Source organism: Canis lupus, chromosome 34 (genome assembly GCF_003254725.2).
Source record: "Canis lupus dingo isolate Sandy chromosome 34, ASM325472v2, whole genome shotgun sequence".
Classification (NCBI taxonomy): domain Eukaryota; kingdom Metazoa; phylum Chordata; class Mammalia; order Carnivora; family Canidae; genus Canis; species Canis lupus.
Genome location: NC_064276.1, coordinates 35,504,882 through 35,525,136, shown reverse-complemented (window position 1 = coordinate 35,525,136; position 20,255 = coordinate 35,504,882). Strand labels below are relative to the sequence as shown.

General features: G+C 41.3%; 1 protein-coding gene across 8 annotated transcripts in view; it reads left to right on the top strand.

The window, feature by feature from the left end:
• The window catches only part of TNIK (TRAF2 and NCK interacting kinase), a 376,625-nt gene extending 370,968 nt beyond the window's left edge, over positions 1-5,657 (top strand). For all 8 annotated transcript variants that reach the window (XM_025425582.3, XM_025425579.3, XM_025425581.3 and 5 more), the window contains 3 exons: positions 102-261; positions 549-688; positions 2,952-5,657. In XM_025425582.3, coding sequence (XP_025281367.1) covers positions 102-261; positions 549-688; positions 2,952-3,035 — 384 coding nt within the window. In that variant the 3' untranslated portion in view covers positions 3,036-5,657. The remainder of the gene's footprint in view (positions 1-101; positions 262-548; positions 689-2,951) is intronic.
• The last annotated feature ends 14,598 nt before the right edge of the window (positions 5,658-20,255 follow it).

Sequence of the window (20,255 nt, the reverse complement as noted above, 5' to 3'; positions counted from 1 at the left end):
GGGGGGGGGACACTCTTTTTTGCAATTCTTAGTGATTAATAGTCAAGACGCTGTCTTATTTTTTTAAAAAGAATAATGCCTGGCCTTTCTTTGTCTCCTAGATTCAGGGCAATATCACTCCTCATGCCATTGTCATCTTGCCTAAAACAGATGGAATGGAAATGCTCGTTTGCTATGAGGATGAGGGGGTGTATGTAAACACCTATGGCCGGATAACTAAGGATGTGGTGCTTCAATGGGGAGAAATGCCCACGTCCGTGGGTAGGTTAACCATTCCTTATCTCCTTCAGCAGTTACACCCCCCAAATGAAACGAAAGTCAAGAAATGTGAAACAACCATTTGATTCCACAAAAAAAAAAAAAAAAACAAAAAAAACAAAAACAAAAAAAAAACAAAAAAAAAACAGTCTGTGAATAACACTTGTAAGACTTGCTTTGTCTGTTTATCTCAAGTCGTTTGTCATTTTTGTGGTTAAGATGTGAACAGATGCTGTGAGTTATTGCCCATCTAATGTTTTTAATGTGGTTTTGGAAATTCCTTTTGACAGCCTACATTCATTCCAATCAGATAATGGGCTGGGGCGAGAAAGCTATTGAGATCCGGTCAGTGGAAACAGGACATTTGGATGGAGTATTTATGCATAAGCGAGCTCAAAGGTTAAAGTTTCTATGTGAAAGAAATGATAAGGTAAATCCGTTTCAACATTTGCATTAGTGTTTGCATTTTAAGAGACCACCAGGTACCTGTGAAACCTTCATTTTCCTTTATACTGATTTGAATCATATCTGTGTTAAACAGTATTATCTTGAAATGGCATTATTTGGTTTGGTTCATGTGAGCCCTCAAAACATATTATTCACATATTTAAAAAGACATTAACACTTCTACAAATTTCTTGTAAACTCTTAGCAACTTTTGTGGCTTGAAGGCCTTATAATGACTCAGCAGACATCCCAAATTCTCCTCCGCACTTGGGAGAGTTGGCCCATCATCAATCATTCACAGTGGGTCGACTTCACACTCCACTTTGAGACTTTTCACAAAGTCACTACGGGGACCTAATCCATCACATTATATTCACCTTAAATGTAAGACATTTGACATGTAGAAATACCAACTTTTGCAAAATGTCACCCATTCCTTAAGAAATGCACAGTCACAAACTCAACTAGTGCCATGTCCTGTGTCATTCCAGCCATGTTTCTTCTGAAGTGTCATAAGGGGATTGTTTTGCAGTGAAATTGGGGGAGTCCGTCTGGCATGATCAGTCGCCTCAGAAGGGTATTTGTGCAGCAGTGCTGCTTTCTCCCTTTCCCTCCCTGTAGACTAACCCAGAGTTTTTAGTAGCTAAACTGTGCTCATTTGTGAATTCATCCTTTGTGACTATGGCCAACTTAGAAATGCTGTCCCCAAATAGCAGGCAAAGCGCCTATAGTAGAGAATGTGATGGGTTGAACGGACAGACATCTCTTACTCCATCTTGGTTGCCCAAAGCCAGAATGGGGTCCTAGTCCAACCCTGGGGCTATGAGTCTAGACTATATCTGACCCTGGCCAGCTCCTCTTGAGTTGGTGTGGTCTGGGTAGACAGCAGCTGTGGATGGCCAGGATAGTTCCAGGGCCTGGCCAGAGTATGCCAAGAAATAGACCTGACCCCCAGTGAAATTCTAGGCCCAACCCAGTCTCAAGGGATCCTGAGATGAGGAGTGATGTGGGCATAGACCCCCACACTTCAGTTCATTGAAGACCCATCCCAGGAAGCCTGTTCTAAGCCATGCCCAAACCCTCAGGAGCAGGCTGAGGGGGCCCAAGGTTCAGAGCCCAGGGTGCGCACAGCCCGGAGAGAACGGCAGCCCTTTCTTCCTACCACCCCTCCACGTTGTGTTTCCATGGGTCCTCTGTGCTTCCCCGTTTTGATTCACTGACCCTAACAGTAGCTGTACTTACATATGTAGCATTAGCTGAATGACAAGCATTTCCACTGAACTTCCTAAGAAGTTGTTGTTGGGAGAGACAGCGTTCTTCTGGAGGAGTTGTGGAAATGAAGTAGCAGAGACTTTACACTAGTGACAAAAGTAACTGCTGTGCACCAAAGTTTAGTATTGGCTGACTGAAGGGCTAGGCCACAGCCCAGAATATTATTTTCCCAGGGCGGTGGTTCACTGACATTCAAGCAAGCAGTAACCCAAATTTTGCTCACTTCTTTTTTTTAATTTTTTTTTTATTTTTTGCTCACTTCTTTTAGTTGTTTGATAAAACAATTTAACAGACCCAGACCAAATGGACTGTGGTTCTATTTATTAATGCCATTATCTCCTTTGGCCTAGGATACGCCCTGCACCAGCAGACAAGCCAAGGGTTAACTCTTGATACCAAAGTGAATAGGCATTAAACACCTTATCCTGTCTGACCACACCGTTTTTTTTTTTTTTTTTAACTTTAAAAACTGATAACTTAAGTTGTATAGTAGACAGTAGACCCAAAACTACCCCCTTGACTTTGGGAATTTGAAAGCATTCCATTCCCTTCCATCCTAAACTCTGACCCCTTGTCGTTATGAGGGAGAGAAGGGAAGCCCTCTGTGGCTTTTCCACAGATGAACGAAGGACCTGTTGTGTCCCCGGCCAGGAATTTAGGACATTACCTAGCATGAAACTCCCTTTTGAAATGCGCGCATCCGAAGGGATGTCGCAAATCAAAATATAGCCCCTGCCACGTTCCTGAAGGCCAGTACCACAAGAAGTCATAGTAACAATCGTAGTGAGAACGTCAGGCGTGTTTAGAGAGGATGCACTGTATTTAAAGGCACTTTTATAAACACCAGCCGTTGAGTCTTAAGAGCTGACACGTGGAAAGGATAGGACATGTGAGAGAAAATGGATGGACGGTGGAAGAAGAGAGGAAAAGAAACAACCATGCAGTTGAACTAACTTCTTTTTAATTTCAAACAGGTATTTTTTGCATCCGTGCGATCTGGAGGAAGTAGCCAAGTGTTTTTCATGACCCTCAACAGAAATTCCATGATGAACTGGTAACAGAAGAGCACTTGGCACTTATCTTCATGGCGTTATTTCTAATTAAAAAGAACGTAACTCATGTGGACTAATGCCAGTCTAGAGGCAGAATCAGAAGGCTTGGTTGAACATACTGCTTTCCCCTTTTCCTCTTCCTCCACCTGTCCCGGTACAGTCCACGGTCCATCTTGCAGTGTTGCAGCCTGGTTGAGAAGGAGAGAAAAAGGTGGCAGGAATTTCCAGGAGATCCTCAAGAATGCTGCGTTGTCTTGTGGACAAAGATGGATCATGTGCCCTTCGGAGTTAGGGATAGAAACAAATATTGTGTGCTCTTATGATTAAGCTGTGTTATGGTGGATTTTGAGTTTTGTTCCGTTTTTACCTTTTTTCTTTACCCCCTTACTTTGTAAGACTGGGGAGAGAATGCATACCGAGAAAATGAGTCTGTTTTTAATTCTGTCTGCCTGCTAGCTTTAAGTATATGATACGTTGTAAAATCTCCAATTTCAAATAGTGAGAGACAGCACAATAAATGTACCTTATCTCCTTACACTGAAGGCCATAATTGCATAGTGGGGTAATTTTAGAACTCTTTTGCCTTCACCAACCCAAAAGGTTGCTTTTTGATAGCAACTGGCTAATGAATTTTTAAAAGAGAAGAAAAATACTAGTTTTCCCCTCTTTGGGGAAATAGATTTTAAATGGCTAAACTACTAGCCTTAGACTAATAAAATCAACTACCATTTTTGCAAGTCTGACAGGCCCTATTTTTATATGGCCCTGTACAGAATGGAATGTGTTGAATGGGGTAGTAGTGCCATTGAGTTGAGTTGGCTCTAGCAATTGAGGGACTCTGTAACACAACTTTCCCTCAGCTATTATGCAACAGATCAGGGCAAAAGATGGGATGACTGACGAGGTCGGACAAAAAGAGCTTCTGGGAAACAAACTAAAAAAAAATTTATATATATATATAGACACACACACACACACACACACACACATTCTTTTTTTAATGCACAAAGCCTCTAGCTAAGAGGTCACTTGCTTCGGGCTTCATTAGGAGTGAGACTTTGTTGAGTTCTTTCTGGGAATCGGGGAGTGAATGACATCCAGGCTCTGGTCATCCCCAGCTTTCTCCTGAGGGTGCCACTTTCTCAAGATGAAAACTGTGACTGAAAAAAAATAATAATAATAAATGTTTCTGAGCTGCCTGTGTTCTCTCTGGGTTGGTGAGAGAAGGGACTAGACTACTAAGCCTGCCTGAGATACAGCAGGCATCATTGGTTCAGATTTTATAGAACTTAAAAGCAAGGCTTTGGCCAAAATTCTGAGACCCTAATCATTTTACCTTCCTCCAAATTACCCAACATACGGTAAACAACATTTGTGCAGAGATATGTATGTATTTAGTTCAGGTTGACTCGTGTCCTTATAAACTCTTACTCGGATGATTTGAACTTTTATGTGACTGTCTGGGGTTTTTTTTTCCAAAGCTACAAGCATGGCCGCCTGTGGTATCGAGGTGTTGCAAAAACGATATCTGTGTTGCGCTTCCTGTTTTAACCTACCTCGTTTCGTTTGTTTTGTTTCACGGTTCATCACAGCAGTGTTATCTCCAGGAGACATATAGAGAGCTCAACTGGCAATCTCAGGCGTATTTAATATTTTTTAAACAAAACAGTAGTTGACCAAATTGTTGTTCTTCAAAAATTCAAAAAAAAAAAAAAATCCAACATCAATAAAAACTAATGTGGCTGGTTTCTGGAGAAAACAATCACTGTAAACAGATTTTTTTTTTTTTCAAAGTCTGTGATCCTACTGATTTTTGCCTAAATACATTAGCAGCTGATGTACTATTAATGAGAACGAAATACACGTTAGGAAAATGGAGCCATTTCAATCTGGTGGTTTGGGCAATCGGGGGAAGGGCAGGGGAATTCTTCCAGTTTCTGACCTAGAGGATTATGCCCCTCCTGTAAAGGTGGTTATCATTTGCATTTATTTTAAACAGGTAACACACAATAATGGAATTGGGGGTTATCTTCAAGGCGATCACCAAGATGTCCTCATCATGGTCCCTTTAGCTCTCAAAAGCAATGAAACCCTCCCGTTCTCATTTTTATTGCTATGGCTCTGCTGCTGAACAGTACTATCTTCGCAAATTCCATGCAACAGATTCAGCAATAACTTTTTGGATTGAATTTAGCAACTACTGTAATTGGATGCTGACATGGACAAAATATATTGATTTGGGCCTCATCCCCAAATGTGATTGCCACCAGCTCTTTATATTGCTGCTGTGGTATTTTAAACCAGAAGCTTCTTTAAATTATGTTGCAAACTGATCTTTGTTTTTATGTTATGTTTTGTTTCGATTTCCAAGTGATGAGTTCGAAACACACAGCTTTAAATGATTTTTTTATTGTGGGATTTTGGGTACAGTTAAGAAATAAAAGGGAATCATTGTGTTTAAACATAAGGTAGTTTGTGAATGTATTTTTTAAAATCTAGAGTCATTGAAACAAAAACTCATAAAAACAATATTAATGCAGTCTTGTTTACAGTATGTACAGTGACATAACATAGAACATGAGCTTTTTCTGGTGCCAACAACAATAAAACACAGACGTTAAACATCAAGCCATGCCTTTTATATTTTTGTACAAATATTTTACACGGAGTACAAGGCAAGACTAAGTTTAAAAGGGCCCCTGACAGATATCTAAAGAATTCCTTGAAGCTTTTATCTTCAAAAATACATTTTCTTCCACCAAGGTGGGCCCTAGCCCCGACACACTGAGACCCCGGTCATGCAGAGTATTGCAGACTATTGTTCTCATAGCTCATAACAATTCCCAACTTCCTGGTTTGCTTGCTTGCTTGCTTTTTTTTTTTTTTTTTACATTGTGGGGAGGATTGTGCTTTTCATACATCTTAATAGCATTTTAATAAAAATTTCTTTAATTTTGAAACTAGTTTTAGTTCTTCCCGGAGGGGATTTTGTTTCTCGAATTGATTTTAGTTTCATTGTTCTACAGAGAAACTAAGCCATCCCCACCGCCCCCCCAAGTAAGTTTCACTCGGTCTTTTCAGTCCTTATTGCTCTAAATTGATAATCATGCAGTGAACTCCCCTGAGCCTGCCCATACTGTAGTCGTGGCCCGGGTTCTGACAGGTGGCCGTCATTCTAGGGTGCCAGTCAGGGGAACTGTATGGATTCCTGCATCCAGCTGGGGGTAGAAACATGACCTCCAGCATCTCTGTTTGAAGGGGTTGGAGGCCTCCCCGTGCCAGTTACACGCAGCCGTTGCCATGCACACGACAGAGATGAAGACAGCTCGCACTAAGTTCCACACAGAATTAATGGCTCTGTTTATATAGATGTCATTATTTTTCTTGAAGACGTAAACGATGCTTCAAGAAGACCTAGCTAGAGCTATTTCCACAGTATAGATCAAGACCAAATCCCACAAGGCCACTTGGACAGGGACTCCATTTTTCTAACACCAGGGCATTGCTTTCTAAGATACACTGCTTACATACTTGGCATCAAATACACACTTTTAAAAAGCATCTTCATTCCTGCTTGTCAAGACCTACTAACAGTTTTCTGTCTGCTGTTGTGACTCATTGGTAATTGGTGTCTCTGGTCCCTCTTGTGCAGTAGATCAGAAAGAGATGTGACATGCAGGTCAGAGCCCTCTTGGTTTTGTCCACTGCCAGACAAAGACGTGCCCGAAGTCTGACACCCACCCCACCCCATTCCATGAGGTTAAAAAAATTTTTTTTCTTTACTATTATGTGTACCAGTTCCCGTCGCTGTTTTCTTGAAATGTGGAAAAGCTCTTTATGTGTGCTGTCTTTGGAAGTCTGCTTGAACAAGCGTCACTGCGTTTGTGCTGACGGCTTTCAGATGTAAGGTGTGCCACGTTATTTTTAAGAAAGAAAATAAAATTCTTTTAACCCACTGGAGGAAAACAGGACAATATCCACAACACACTGATTGTTCTGAATCATCCTACCGAGCCCCTCATGTTCAGAATCCTTTCTGCTACTCCGTTCTGGCCATCTCAACAGTCTGTGTAAAACTTGGAGACTAACCAAATCAAAGGAAGCATAACAAACAAATCTGTAACTGGCCTCCCTTGAGACCACACAGCACAACATAAAATCCAAAAGTCTAAATGTGACTTCATTCACCTGCCACTATTTCTCAAATGCCTCACTGCCTTTTGACTCTGATCAGTATAGTGGTATCAGGAACCCTAAGGTGTGCTGTCCTTCCATGGGTCTCAAAATGGTATAAACTGAACTCTCTTCAGAAACCCCAGCAAAGAAAATCCCTTGAGAACTTTCAGGTTCAAAACTGACCATTTGTACATTTCTACCAAGCATTTTCTAGTGTTTGAGTTCCGTCCTGTATCATTGTTCTGGGAATTTTTCCACAGGCAACTCGAATATTAAAAAAAAAAAAAATGCATAGTGCTAAAGAATATGAGACCCTAATCTCTACTGTGAACTTTATTCTTCTAGGCCTGCCATTGCAGGAAGTGCCAGATGCACCCCAAATCCCCATGAAAGTGTGTTTTTAAACAAACGTCCCTGGATATGTTTTTGAGATACTTTAAATCCAGGTCAAAATCTTGGACTCTGTGTCCATGAGGCCAAACATTTGCAGGAAGACTAAAAAACACAGTTAAAAATAGAAATGTTCTAAAGATTACAGGTTTTTGGTTTTGTGTAGATATCTTCAAATTAACTCAACTCCTTGCATGACAGTTTGGTTTTGACGGTTTGTTTTTATCATCGGTGCGTGGCATTACACCACTGAGGCTGAGCAAAGGCTGGTGGAGAGGTGAGTTTTCATTTCCCACAGTGGGTCCCTCTGTGTACGTAGCAAATGTCCCGGCCCCAGCTGCCCTTTCCCGTTAATCTCTTCCCCTGAGGTTAGTGTAAAGGAATAGTAATACTGTATTATGCTTTGTTTAAAAACCCCAGTTGTTACCCTGAATCAGAATTTCAAATGTTAGGTGACAGCAAGAAATCACAGCAGGGGGGGAAAAAATAAAAAGACAGCTTGGATGAACTTTAAAATCGGATGTTACAAAACCATTTCTGTGCATTTTAGCGGTCTTATTTACAATGTCAGCATAACTGTAGAGATGCCAGATTGACCAAGATTGGGAAGGGAGGCTATCATGCTGCTATGCCTACAAGTGGCTACGTTGCTGAAATCTCCAGTTTTCTAAAGCGTCTCACATTGTCAAAAATACGCTGAAGCCGGGTAAGTCTCACCTGTGTCAGGGTAAAAAGGGAAACATTCTTGGCGTATTTTCTCGTCTGAACCTTTTGGGTACTTTCCAGTATTTTCTCCCTGCATACAAAAAGCCTTCAGTTGTTGTGCATAGTTGTTCCGAGGAGTAGCTAGAAATGATTTGGTGGGTTCTAAGCCAAGGTATTCCCCTAGAGTCACTGCCATGCCCCAGAATATATGATCTCTGTCAAGATGTGGTAATAAAACATTAATAGTAGTAGGATGCCTGCTTGTTCCTCATTGCCACCTCCAGACTGTTATCCGTCCCTCCCAAACACCCAGTGCTCTGAAGCTCTTGCCATCAGCCTACAAAGTCCTCATTTACCTTCCAGCACTCCCTCACAGTGCTTAAGGATTTCATTTTTGGCTCACCGTCGCTGGCTCCACCACCACCCCTTCTTAACTCTTGGTGATTTCAATATCCACTTTGACAATCCTCTATACACCCTGGTTTCTTGGTTTCCTGGTCTTGTCCAGTGGAATAGATTACCAGTTACTACTGTGCCTCCTTAATTCACAGCAGGTGGTTCTTCTATTTGCTCCGGGTAGGTCCTCTGCAACCTCACCACATAAAGGCCACTGCCCCCACCATTCCCTCCCTCTCCTGCATCACCAATGTCCCTCATCCCAGTGGAGGATGTCACTACATCCATGCTGCCATCTCTTGTCTTACGAACACGCACCTCGACCACCTCACCCTGTCTACCATTTTATTTATCTGCTCCCCTTCACAGAACAACTCCTCAGAGGGGATTATATATACTTCCCATCTTCAGTCCTCTCCCTCCTTGGTCTCTTGAACCAACTTGAATCAGGCTCTCATTCCCACCATAATAGCTATTGCTAAGAACAATGTGATCTTCATGCTGCTCAATGCAACGATGAGGTCTCTGGCTTCATACTCTGGACTCGGTCTTTAACACAGTTAATAACCTCTTCCCTCCTGAAATACTTTCTCAGCTCTGGAATATCCCTCACGTTCTCTCACGTCACTGGCCACTCCTTCTCGGTCTCCTTTGCCAAGTTCCTGGAGTGCCCAGCACTGGACAGTCCCTCCCTGAAAGATCTTCTCCACAACTGGGGCTCTAGAAACCATCTCTATACACTGAAATACTCACATTTGTAGCTCCGGCCCTAACCTCTTTCCCGAATGCCAGCGTTCTATGTCTAAGCTCCTACTTGATATCTTCATTTGGATGTGTGGTTGGCATCTCCAGCTCACCACGCTCAAAACTAAACCACTTTGCACCCCACCCACCATCCTACTTCATTACTGTATGTCCTGTGTCACTAAACAACCAACTCCATTCTTCCAGACCAGAAAATCTTATAGTTGCCTTTAAATTTTCTCTTTCACATGCCATATACAATCCATTGAGGGGCGGGTGTGGGGAGGAGGGGGGACTCTGTTTTTCCTAGCCTCACAATATATCCACAGTCTATGGATATAGAAGCCCAGGCCACAGCTTGCCTGGGATGAATGACACTTTTACAAACATATAGGTTATGGTACTTTTCTGCTCAAGTCCACAATGCTTTCCCCACTCACCGGAAGTGTCAAGCGTACTTAAAATTGCTAAAAAGCACTATGAATCTGACCTATCCTTTGCCCCCTCTCCAACCACTAATACCGCTTTTCTCACCTCATCTACTGTTTCCCTAGTTCATTTGCTTCACCACATTTCTCTTGCTTTATCCAGAACACTCTCAGAGCGTGCTCTTGTCTCAGGGTCTTAGACCTGGCTGCTTCCTCTGTCCGGAAATCTCTTCCCCCACACCTCTGCGTGACTTAGGTCCCTACACAAATATTCCTTTACTGTCAGAGGTATATCAGCTCTCTAATCACCCACTCATTTTCCGCTTTATTGCTTTTCATAGTACTTATCAGCATCTACTTTGTTCATTGGCCGATCTCCAGTACTTCGAAGAACAGCTGGCAAATAGTAGATGTAGTTATCGGACGAATTAATCAAGGAAGGAAAATAAACAATAACAGAGTTTTGGCATTGAAAAAAGTTACAGAGGTATATGGTCATTTGATTTCAATATCAAAACAAAAAGCTATGTCCACAGTTTTTTATCATAAAAGCATTGGTTTGCTCTCATGTAGAAAATAGAAAGCCCTATGGTTTTTTTTCCTGGAAGGCTATTGTGGATGGAAAACACCTGACTGTGATCCTGGCTGTACTTTTTCCACTAATCACCCTAACAGGCCAAGTCGCAGGGCTGGAGGAGAGACTGTCGTATAGAAGCTGGAGAAAAGCAGCATTTCCCGACTCTTAACGTTTATACGGATAAGGACCCAGCTTAAGCTACTGGTATTAGAGTTATTGGAATGGGAAGAGGATTTTGCATTTTGTTCCCTGGTCTAAATGTTTAAAAATGACATTTTTCCCCCTAAAACAAGAAATAAACAATGGGAAAAGTATCCCCCTGCCCAAGGCAGCTTCAAGAAAACCTCATGACATTTGGGACTTATCATTTGTCCAGGTGACGAGTTCTGAGGCTGGCCCGGGCGGGCTCGAACATCTGTATATACTCAGCGCCGCTGAATGTTGTTGCATGAAGTTTCATTTAGGAAATTGAAACACGCCTTCTGATGAATTTATTGTTTCACTCAGTCTTGTAAAGGGCACACCTTGTAGTTTCGATCTGTTCAATTATGTATTTTCCTGCTCACGTAATAAAAGAAACATATTTAAAAAATAAAGGAAGAAGATCATGAAATGACATCATGTGAAGCACTATAACAATGAAATGATTTTTTTGCTCCTTTCTTATTTTTTGTGTCTTTTCACAAATCTGTCCAAGTGAAGGATAGCGTGTAATTCCTGTTAAATAGCCAGGGTCAAGGTCTCAATCGACCTTTTCCAGGACCAAAGCCATTTGGGGATTCTGTGGTGCTAAGCTGCAGATTCCTGAAGGTCTTTACAAAAGATACAAGCCATTGGTTTCAGGTATAGATGAAGCATGTGAAACAGATGCTAAGGGATGCCCAAGGTGTTACTGCAAAATGAACTTTCCGTAATTTATGTGGAAAAGCATTTTAGAGTTGAGTTCTCTTTAACATGGAATATCCCCAGCCTGGATGTGTTTTCATCTTTCCATAAGCAACTAAGCCCAAGTTTTGTGACGACAACCATGCGATAGAGGGTCACGTGTCTGGTCCCCAGAGCTGTCATCCTGGTTTCTAGATCTCAAAGTTAATTTACCAGAGGCTGTCATAAAAACATGGATTAGCAGCATTACGCACGGTCTGACCAAATTTTTCAGTTCTACCCCCAGTGCTCCACGATCTCAGGTTATCTGTATTACTAACCCCCCTTAGTAAGATAGGTGACCGTTGGAAGATGAGAGAATCTAGAACCAGAAGGCATTCTGGAGCAAGGAAGAATCAGCACAGCCTTCAGATGAACCCGAGGCTTCCGCCCCTTCTCCGTCCCTCTCCTGACGGCCGTTCATGATCGAAGGCCCAGAACCCGGAGCATGCCAAAGTCACCCCTAGTCCGAGGCAAAATGATCAGAAAGGGCAATAGAGTGAGTTTTCCGTACAGCTCCCTCAAAGACACCTGTATGTGGAGACGGCATGAGTGCCCCGCACAGTGACAGGATTTATATGTGAGAGCTGACGCTCCTAATACAGGCAGCTCTTCATCTTATTAAATGTTCTAGTTGGGGTGCAGGGGGTGGGGAGGAGCTGGCTTTTGAATTCTGGGGGTCTCCGGAGCTACAGTCTCCGATTACAGGGGGAGTCTGCCCCGAGGGCCTGTTACTGCCTTTCCTCTCACCTTCTTTCTTCTCTCCTCTGAATGGATAAAGAAGCTGTGGTTTGTGTATACGATGGAATATTCCTCAGCCATTAGAAACGATGAATACCCACCATTTGCTTCAATGTGGATGGAACTGGAGGGTATTATGCTGAGTGAAGTAAGTCAGTCGGAGAAGGACAAACATTATATGGTCTCATTCATTTGGGGAATATAAGAATTAGTGAAAGGGAATAAAGGGAAAGGAGAGAAAATGAGTGGGAAATATCAGAAAGGGAGACAGAACATAAAGACTCCTGACTCTGGGAAACAAACTAGGGGTGGTGGAAGGGGAGGAGGGCGGGTGGTGGGGGTGACTGGGTGATGGGCACTGAGGGGGGCACTTTATGGGATGATCACTGGGTGTTATGCTATATGTTGGCAAATTGAACTCCAATAAAAAAAATTAAATAAATAAATACATACATACATACATACATACATACATACATAAATACATAAATACATAAATAAATAAAAAGAATTTTTTTAATTTAAATTCAATTTGCCAACATATAGCAAAACACCCAGTGCTTACCACCTCATGTGCCTTCCTTCATGCCTGTCACCCGGTTACCCCACCCCCACCCACTTCCCTTCAGCAGCCCTCCATTTGTGTCTCAAGTCTTCAAATCTCCATTTAATTTCTTTATAATTGTCTCTTAGATTTAGGTGGAGATAACCTTTTTTATGACTACTTATTCCCTTTAATACTTCTCTCCTTGATAACCAACTTCTCATTTCTTTTGACTCAGCTATTTACTGTTTTCTTCTTTTTTGCCTTTCCCTTTTCTTTGGCAACTGGCCTTATTTCTATGTCTTTGTGACTTTAAATTCTTCTTGCTTTGTTCTTCTTCTTTGAATATTTATTTATATGATTAAACATCTGCCTACACTTTTGTATGTTATTTGTTCTTAACTTTTTCCTTTTTTATTGACATTTTATCTATATGCTTTACTCTGCACTTAGCTTCTTTTTTTACTCTTAATTTATTCTTGATTAGCTTTACTGGTTTTGTCTATTCTATGTCCTAATCAGTGTTTAATTATTCATTATAATTATTTTTCCATTATACGTAAAATTTTTCTCCCTAATTTTAATTTTAATTTAAAACTCATTCTGTTTAATCCTCTTATTTTATAAATGGGGAAGCTAAAATGCAAAGAGTTAGAAATAACTTGCTCAAGATCTTAGCATAGCAAGGGTAGAACTGAAATAAGAAGACTGTTCTTTAGGCTACTGGTCTAGTGCTCTTTCTACCAAACCGGTGCAGTAACAATGTGCAAATAAGACCTTTTTTAAAATAAAGACCACTTGATTAGCACCTCTTCAAAGAGCATTTAGTTCCTGAGACATCAAGGTCAAGAAATGATTCAACATCAGTGATCACCCAGGGAGTGTGTGAAAATCAAGTGGAAAGGGCAAAGCTGAGAACTGGGACTTTATTCCTAAACTATTTGGAAGAACAGAACCTAAAGCCCATATAATATGCGTTCCTAGGTAAACACAGCTCCCCAAGCCTCTGTGTTCTTATTTCTAACACGGGGATAATGCCCACCGTTGTGTTATGTTGATCACATCAGGCCATGAATGGAAAAGCTCCTTGTAAATTTTGTGTGTAGCTGTTCTTATAATGACCATAACATTCAAAAGAGAGGTTAGAGGAATCACTATGTAAAAGGAATACAATGGTATTACCTTTTAAATGTGTGTATCTATTTATTCAAAGAGGGAAAGAAGGGGGTGCCTGGGTGGTTCAGTCCGTTAAGTGTCCGACCTGAGTTCTGGTAGTGATCGCTTGAGCTCTGATAGTGATCTGGGGTCCTGGGATTGGGGCTCTGTGCACAGCGGGGAGTCTTCTTGTCTCTCTCCCTCTGCCCCTCCCTCTGTCCTTCCTCCTCTCCTCACTCCTGCTATCTGTCAAACAGATAAATAAAAGCTTTTTTATAAAAAAAAAAAAAAGTGCCTATGCCACTCAATACCCAAAATTATATGTTTTCCTTTTCCTCCTTCAAAACAAAATTACTTTGTATTGACTTTCTGTTGTTTTTTGAGCACCATCTGGTGCTCTTGGGTTTCTATTCCTGCATTATATGCATGCATTGGCCTGCTTCATTCCCTAAGCTTTGATGGTTAAGATAAATGAATAGAACTACCTTAGTAAGAGATAATTTATAAGAATGTCTGTCTTTAGACTCCCATTTAGCCTCACCAATCAAGCAGTGGCCTCTGTGGCAATTCCATAATTTCTTACTAATCTCTTTTGTACTCCTACATTCCTACAAACGTTCCAGCTACAATCTTCGTGGAAGTCAACAATGACAATCAGAAAAAAACATTACCTGGTATTTGAGATTTTTAAAATTTCATTACCCAATAAACTTTTCAAGCAGTGATCTTTTAGTGCCCTGGCATCTGAAACAGTTATCTCCTAGGCAGAGCTGGCTCTGCAGCAGCAAATTAATGGATTAAAATGCTAAGTGAATTCTTACTGGCAAGCAATCTGTGAGTAAAGACAATGGATTAGTCAGGCTGGGTGTTAAGTGATGAGGACAAAGGATCACATTCTAGCGTTAGGCCTCCTCTTGGGGCAGGGAGTGGGGGGCTATAATCATCAGAAATGATCTAGACTCTTACCTGTGGGACCACTCAGACCATCTCTTTGCCCTTTAGTGTGAAGCCATCATCGAGAAATCTCTCTCTTATCCCTGCCGTGATCTTACATGTCTCAAAAGGGCAAAATTGCATACCTGCAAGGAACTTAGAGCCTCACCCTTCAGAGACCATAACGGAGTGGCTCAAGGTGGCCTGAAAGGCTGCAGCAGCAATGGAAGGAGAAGGCTCATCTCCACTCCAAGGACAGCACTCTCTCTTGTCCACCAGGATGTGTTCCTGACCCTCTTCACCCTTCATCCATCAGTGGCAAAATAAAGGCAAAGGCTTTGTTGTGTGGCCAACAGAGCCCACCTGTAAGGAGGATTGGCTACAATCTGGCAGTTGGGTCAGGGTAAGAGAGATGGGGGCCTGTGCTCTTGCTGTAGCAAAGCAGAGCGATTTCCCCCTTCATGTCAGCATAGGCCACCTGAGGAGAGTTTTAGAGCAGAGAAGAAAGGTCAGAGGAAAGGCAGTAACAGGCCCTTGGGGCAGACTCCCCCTGTAATCGGAGACTGTAGCCACCACAAAGGAGGGCTCCATTCTGAGGCTGCCTTGAACATCACTGGAGGCCCACAGGAGTCCTCCTATGGGAAACTGAGTCCTCTGCTGCACAGAGTCACTGAGGCACCAACCTTCAATTTTGATATGCTCGTTCGAGTCACTGAAGAAAAATAAAAACTGTTTCCTCTTCCCATCAATCACCAAAAAGTGCTTCACCAAATCCATTTGCCTTGCTCAAAGAAAGAGGTGATTTCAAGTTGCAAGGGAGAGAGATTCTATTTGCTTTTATGTTTGCTGGTCTTGCCACTGTCTCTCAAATGTCTCTGAAAAAATGCCAGAGGCCCACATTTGGTGTAAGCACTGGGGATTTTCTCCAGGGAATGGGGCTAATAAGTGGAAGCTGGCTGTGCCTCTTAGAGATCTGCAAGACAAAGGAGTACCTGGGTCAACATCTTGCCCACCAGCAAATTGCACCATCTGCTTGTGACAGTACATTCCTAGAACTCCTCTGTGTCTGGTAAACAGCTGTCATGAGAACCATTTCTCCCTGACACTAGTCCTTTTATTGGTGACCTATTGGTCAACAACACAGAGGAACATTGTTTGTTAAACCTCAATGATGACCTCATGATCTTTACTCCCACTTTTTTATGTCAACCTCATAAGCCTCCCGTAGCACCCCACAAATTAGCAGCAAATGGTATTGAAGGCAATGATAGAAAATATTACAAGCACTGTCTGTAAATGATTAACCCTGAACACTGAAGAGACACAAACTCAAAACAGAAAGATGCCCTGCAGAGTGTTGTGGCCATTTAGGCATCCTTGATTGAAAACTGGTTAGGAACGGAGAATTTTAATAGACTTCATTTAAACTGAGATGACTTAAAAATCACAAACAAAACTTTTCTGCATGCAGAGGCACCATTCAATTTAGACTGAATTACCCAATGATTAATTAATTTAGGACAGTGCTCACTGAAAAATTGCCATAGATGTGCAACTGTCAAAGGAATTTGACACAGATTGTCAAACCTTCGTGACATGAATGGCACAGATTCAGGGGGCTGCCCACTCAGCAGACCTCTTGCTCTTTTAATGAGAGCTGTCCTCATTGCCAAGTATCACGAGCTCCAGTTAAAAGAAAGAGCAAAAAGGTGGGAATGGTACCTAGACTTGTAGGAGCTACTGGGTAGCTTTTCATGTGTGACTCCCAGTGCGGGTCACTGTAAGGCTATTAAGGTCACTGCATCTATACAAGAAGTCTTAACAGTCATAACCCCAGCGACCAGGGCTACTTCCTCTGCCCTGCACTTGGTAGCCATAGGTCTGCCTTCGGGAGGAGTCAAGAGGTCCTCTGGGCATCTGGATTTGTCACCTTAGATTGTCTGAGTCTCTCCAGGTAACCACTGAGCTAGCCAGAAGAGTCCACTCATTCCTTCTGATCCATTATATAAATCCATTGAATTAACTCAATTATAGGCAATATTAAAGGAAGGAAAAGAAAAGGAATAAAGGAAGTAGGCCGATGCATTGGCTGCCACAGAACTGGCACCAACAATCTGCCAGGGTTCTTTCCTTTTAATCACAGCACAAGACACTATCCTTAAGCTCCTAGCAGTCTCCCCTAGCCATGGGTGTGGCTGGAGACAGAGATCATGACTGCACTTGGACCGTGACTTGATCTCCCTGGACCCCTGCCATGGTTCATTTCCAGGGGAAGTCCGAGAGATCATTTGAACCCCAGAGCATCCAAACAGGAACAATATACCAGCCTCAGCAGACCTTGCTGGAAACCTAGACTCCACTCTTTTTAGTGTTTTCCTTGTGGGTAGAACTAAATAAAAAAGTATGTTTTCCACCAAGTGGAACAATGGTTTTGCAGTTTAAACAACTGTCTACTCCTGCCCTTAATGATCAAGAATCTGGTTATTAATTGCTGAATAAGTTAGGCCATTCGGCACCAACCATTCACTGTGGCATAGATCACATGATGACAACCCTTATAAGTAGCTTCCAGGCCACAGCAAAGATAGCAGGTCACAGCAAAAAGATCTGAAGCCAAAAATCTGAGTTCAAAAGAAACCCTAGCCCTACCTAATCATGCGATCTTGATCAAATTACTAAACTGCATTTGAATACCAGACTCATTGTTTATAAAATGAGAACAATAATAATACCTACTTCAGAGTATATTGTGAAAACCCTGTACGATTATATTCATTATGAATGTGAAAGTTAATGAGATTATTAGTTATGTGAACCATCATTAATACAGAACTATACACAAATGAACAAGGTTCTAGTAATTTGTTTCAGAGCAACTACACTCAATCTCGCAGACTTGGACCTTTGGGGAGCTTTTATGTACTGCATGTGGGCACACCCAAATGAATGTGGATAAGAGATGCAGGAATTTTGCACTTCACATCACTTCATCTTAATTGTCATACTTATAAACCTCCTTCTTTTCTTGAAATAAAACTATAGGTTCCCTTAGAAGTAAATCCACATCCCCAACATTAGCAAGAAAGCAAGAGTCCACAAGGTTTGAGGTTGCGGGCACTCACAGGGCTGACTCGAGTCTCCCCAAATTCACCATCCTGTCATTGGTTCCCCAGCTGCCCCTTCTAGCCCTTCAGTGTGGGCATTAACCCATCCCTTAGTTCCTCTTGAAAGCTTTGCTAGAGGGATAGAGATGACAGAAGGAAAACACACAGTGAATAACATGCAAATAGATAATCTACATTACAAGTTGTGGTTCGTTTTCTGGAATCTATAGACCTAGAACCATTCTGAGACAAATACAAGGAAAAGAAAATGTGCTTAGTCAGTTCCTGCCTTTAAACTCCCCAGATTTTCTCCTCTTTCTTTTTTTCTTGGGTTTATCAATTCTGGAAGAACTCAAAACAAACAATCCACCCATTTACTTACGGCTTACGTTTGCTCTGGGAACACAAATCCCCGGGCCTGGATGGTGAAATCATCTAGAATTGGGTAGTGACTACCCTCCTTATAAGAAAGTAGCCTCTCCAGGTTGTCACAGAACTTACATCTCTCTATTACTCTCTGAGGCTGAAGCCAAGTGTCAGATGCCATCTACTACAGTTTTTCCCATATGAAGCAGGAAATAAGATAGAATTTCACTCACAAAATCAGGAAAAGAAAAGCTAGGCAAAGAGACTTGTGTTTTAAGAAAATTAGACAAAGCCATAGTCCTTTGAAAAACTGAAGAATATGTCTAATTGATTAATACACAATATATATCTGTGTGGAAAGGATACAATGCATAGACATTTCCATTTACATTACTTGCCCCACCCTGTTAAGCACTTGTTTGCCAATCTTTTTTAAAAGTTCTGTTGACTCTGGCATTGTGTCTGTTTTTTTTTTTTTTCCAGCTGTTATTAGAACCTATAAGCACAAGTACCTACAAATTGTTCATTAAATATTTGTGACTGCTGTTACAGTGGTTGTTCACTCTTCTGATGTATTTATTAATGTGTCACCTCATCCCCCATAGGTTGTCATTTGAAAAACTTTGAGGTGTTCTCAAGATAGGTTCTAAAATTGGAACCAAATAATACCTATAAAAATGTAAATTCAAGGAAGACAAGAATCTCACCTGATTAGTTCACTGCTCCCTCCAGTACTGGCACATAAAAGATAGTCTATAAACTTTTCTTGAACAGCTTTGCCACTGATTAGCCATGGAAGCTTGGGATAGATTCTTCAATGCTCTGAGCCTTAGTCTTCTTGCCAGTAAATGAAAATAATGTCTCACTCAAATGATGTTACAGGGATGAAGTGATGATGTGTAAAATTTTGAGCTACGGTAGATGTTCAGTATTTTAGAAAGAGGGCTTAGGAATCTGGTTAATGATTACTTTTCTAGTTCCTAGTTCTTTTGTGAAGCTGCCTCTTGCCTTGCTGCCTATTTTCTCAAGGTTAAGGATAATATCAAGATCTTTTATTACCAGACATACACTGCAATAGAAGGATGATGCTAAGGTCCTGTGGGCTCTTTCAAGGCTTAAAGCTGCCCACCAGTAACCTCGCTGTGGGAAGGCCATACTAATTAATTAAATTTTCTTCCCTTTCTCTCTAAGTGGGCAAGAGATGATATTTTTAAACTGCTTCCTGGCTAATTCTAGTAGTCTATTCTAGTAATAGACTAATTCTAAGTATCCTTGATTAAACAGAGAATAAATATTTGTTTAAATAAATAAAATCTACAATATAAAACAGTTGTCATGTTTTGATCAGAGTCAGGAAATTCTTGAAATATCATCATCGTCCCTTGCAACCCAATGTCCTTACTGAAAATCTTCTAGGAAATGAAGGTGCCCTTTAATGAAATGTAGCATAGGTTCAGTAATAAATAATAATAATATTAATAATAATAGCAAATACTTATTATGGGCCTGGCAATGTTCCAAGCATCCCAGGTACATGTAATAACTTCTTTAATCCGGGATCCCTGGGTGGCGCAGCGGTTTAGCGCCTGCCTTTGGACCAGGGTGCGATCCTGGAGACCCGGGATCGAATCCCACGTCAGGCTCCCGGCATGGAGCTTGCTTCTCCCTCTGCCTATGTCTCTGCCTCTCTCTCTCTCTCTCTGTGACTATCATAAATAAAAAAAAAAATAACTTCTTTAATCCTTACCCATTCTATGAGAGAAACACTATTATGTGCATTTTATAGATGAGGAAACCATGACACAGAAAGTTTAAAAGAAACTTTCCCAAGATCACATATAGCTAGACATGATGAAACTGTGATTCAAACCTAGACAGTCTACTCTTTTTTTTTTTTAAATAGCAAATGAATTTTTATTAAATATTTTAAAAATACAGTAAATTTTACGGCAACTTATAAATTCTTAATAAAAAGGCACTTTGAACCGAGAAAACAATAAAACCAAAAATTCAATTCCTTTTTTTTTTTTTCCAAAAATTCAA